The sequence below is a fragment of the Nanorana parkeri genome, unplaced genomic scaffold (genome assembly GCF_000935625.1).
Source record: "Nanorana parkeri isolate BGI_ZX_2015 unplaced genomic scaffold, ASM93562v1 scaffold1857, whole genome shotgun sequence".
In the NCBI taxonomy this organism is placed as follows: domain Eukaryota; kingdom Metazoa; phylum Chordata; class Amphibia; order Anura; family Dicroglossidae; genus Nanorana; species Nanorana parkeri.
Window position 1 is genome coordinate 111,937 of NW_017308125.1, and position 2,659 is coordinate 114,595.

At 43.9% G+C, this 2,659-nt stretch overlaps 1 protein-coding gene across 1 annotated transcript in view; it reads left to right on the plus strand.

The window, feature by feature from the left end:
- The window catches only part of PTP4A2 (protein tyrosine phosphatase type IVA, member 2), a 54,528-nt gene that overhangs the window by 38,094 nt on the left and 13,775 nt on the right, over window positions 1-2,659 (plus strand). Inside the window, exon 3 of the mRNA XM_018571879.1 lies at window positions 1,244-1,336. Within this exon, the coding sequence (XP_018427381.1) occupies window positions 1,244-1,336 (93 nt within the window). The remainder of the gene's footprint in view (window positions 1-1,243; window positions 1,337-2,659) is intronic.

Consider the following 2,659-nt stretch of genomic DNA (forward strand, 5'->3'; position numbering starts at 1 on the left):
TTCCCCCGCCGTGGTTTTCTTGGTACCCCGCTCCTCTGGGGGATCCGTGACCACGGCATAGGAGCTCACCATAGAGCCCCTAGAGCAGACGAAGAACGTCTGTTCTTCGTCTGCTCTGTGTGATCACTCAGACTGTGGCGCTGTAATTACAGCGCCACCTGTCTCAGCTGTCACGAACTACAGCTGCTGTCACAGAACCTCCCTGCGTCCTATGGACCGGTGCGCCTTATGGAGCGCAAAATACGTTATATCTTTGTCCTATTATGATTATATAGGATTTATATAGTGCCAACAGTTTGCGCAGCGCTTTACAATATAAGGAAGACATTACATTCACAATTCAAGACAAGATGGTAAGGAGGGCCCTGCATGTGAGGGCTTACAATCTAAAATGGGTTGTTTGTTTACCTTGCCCAGAGATCAGCTTCAGTACTGAAATATTGAAAATGAGCAGGCAAGTCCTTTTAAAAAGGAGCGCGCTGAATAGTTGGTAAAAGACAGTCTAAAAATTGTAGGCGTCAGGCAACTGGCCTAATAGGAGGGAGGTAGCAGTCTCAGCCTTCATATTGTATTACTCAGGTTTCCTTTTTTTGGTGCCATTATACATTGCTTGTTGGCATTTTACACAGTTACTTATGATGCTGTTTAAAGTATAACTAAAGGCTTTGGATACAGTAGTGAGTGGTTAGAACCAGTCTGTTTTTTTTTTTGTTTTTTTTTGTCTGTTTCCCGTTCGGAAGATTCACTTACTCTAATTTTCCTTGATCACCGATGTCACTGGAAATGGAAGTGAGATAAACTTGCATCTGAACAGTAATAGAGTGGAAATCTTCTAGTAGGGACACATGTCCCAGTAACGACTGTCTAAAAGGGAATTTTCATAACTTTAGAAAGATATATCCTCACTTCCTGTTGAGTCTACAGGACAGGAAACTAAGGGGAAACTAATGAGACACAGATGACGAAGAAAAAAAAACTGACCGTGGTTTTAACCTTTCTATCCACCTATTCTTGCCAATTTATCCCCCATCACCAAAATCAAAAATCAGAACAGTCTCAGAGGAATATCTGGCCTAGGGATCCGTCTATGTCTGAAGCAGACATTTGTTATGATCTCTATCTAAAATGGGTGGAAAAGTTTTGGCGTTAGATACATTTTAGGTAATGCACAAAATCAGAGTTTTTAAAATATGTTTTGCCATGCATAGATTTCCTATAAACTTATGGTTTGTTTCCTCCGCAGGAGCTTAAGAAATATGGGGTCACCACTGTAGTGAGGGTCTGTGAAGCTACCTATGATAAGGCTCCGGTAGAAAAGGAAGGCATCCAAGTGTTTGTGAGTATTTACTGTTTCTTATCATACTATTGTTTAGACCTCTTTCAAGGTGTGTTTTATTGCAGCTAGAAAATACTTATTGAACGAATAGTGGTATGTGCCAGCTGTCTTTAATCATAATATTAAAATGTTCTGAATGGCACTTAGCTCTGTAAATTCGTGTACCGATATTGTAGGAGGAAGAGGGCAATTCCTTTTACCAAGAGACCTGTCTGGGAAGACGAATGCATGCAAACCAGTTTCTGGCATTGGTATCTTCTATCTAAATGGAAAAGCATGCCCCATAATGTTCTTATCTGGGTAAAATATTGTTAACCTTATTAACTAGTTATCTTTCTGATCTGTTGCTCCTCTGCAGGTTTGCATGGCCAGCTTTGTTATTCGACTATAGAGTTGTATGAAGTGAACCTGATAAAGCTTCTTCAGAAAAAAATTCTTCAGCAATTAGTACAGTGGCTGATAATTCTCTACCTGTCCTATTTCCTTGCTGTGATGTGTTTAACAATCATTGTCACTTAAAGGAGAACTATGAGGTGAGTGCTTTTCACTCACCTCATAGTTCTAGCCGATCTGTGACAATGAGACTGCCACAGGTCGGCTCAGTAGATCGGGAAGTGAGCGAACACATACCCGGGTTCGCTCACCTCTCGATCCTGTCACAGCTCCCTGCCGTGACGGGAGGGGCTGGATTTCCCCCTCCCTGCTCCGATCCACCATCGCTGACTGGCGGATCGGACGGGGGAGGGGGCGGGTACAGCTGGCTCTGCCTCTAGATAGGCAGAGCCAGCTGTCACTCATGCAGCTGGGCGGATCCAGACATAATTGTCGGGATCTGCTTCAGCTGCGGCGTCTCAGTATACCGCGAGCAGTAGCTCGCGGTATATAGTGGCATCTCGGTATACCGCGAGCTGTAGCTCGCGGTATACTGGGCTTAGGGTGACGGGAGGACGCTAGTTTGTGTCCTCCCGTTACCCTAAGAGAACTATGGGGAAAAGCCTTAACCCCATAGTTCTCCTTTTAATGGTCATTCTTATTGAGAGGCAACTTGGTTACGAGGCTAGTTTGGCTCCATCCATACATTGTGCTTCCAGTAAGCCAGTAATGGTCAAGCACCAGAAGGGCATAAAAGATTCATCATGAAGGGGGGGTGAGGGTTGGCGATTATGGCAAAATCTAAATCCGGTAGTGGAAATATCTGGGTTCCTCAGCATAGCAGGGATGAGGAACCCAACAAAGTGATACCAGGAACATGCTGTGATAGACCTTTCCTCTAAATATTTTCCACGTAGGGCTGCATTTTCATAATCGATCGGGTAAAAAAAG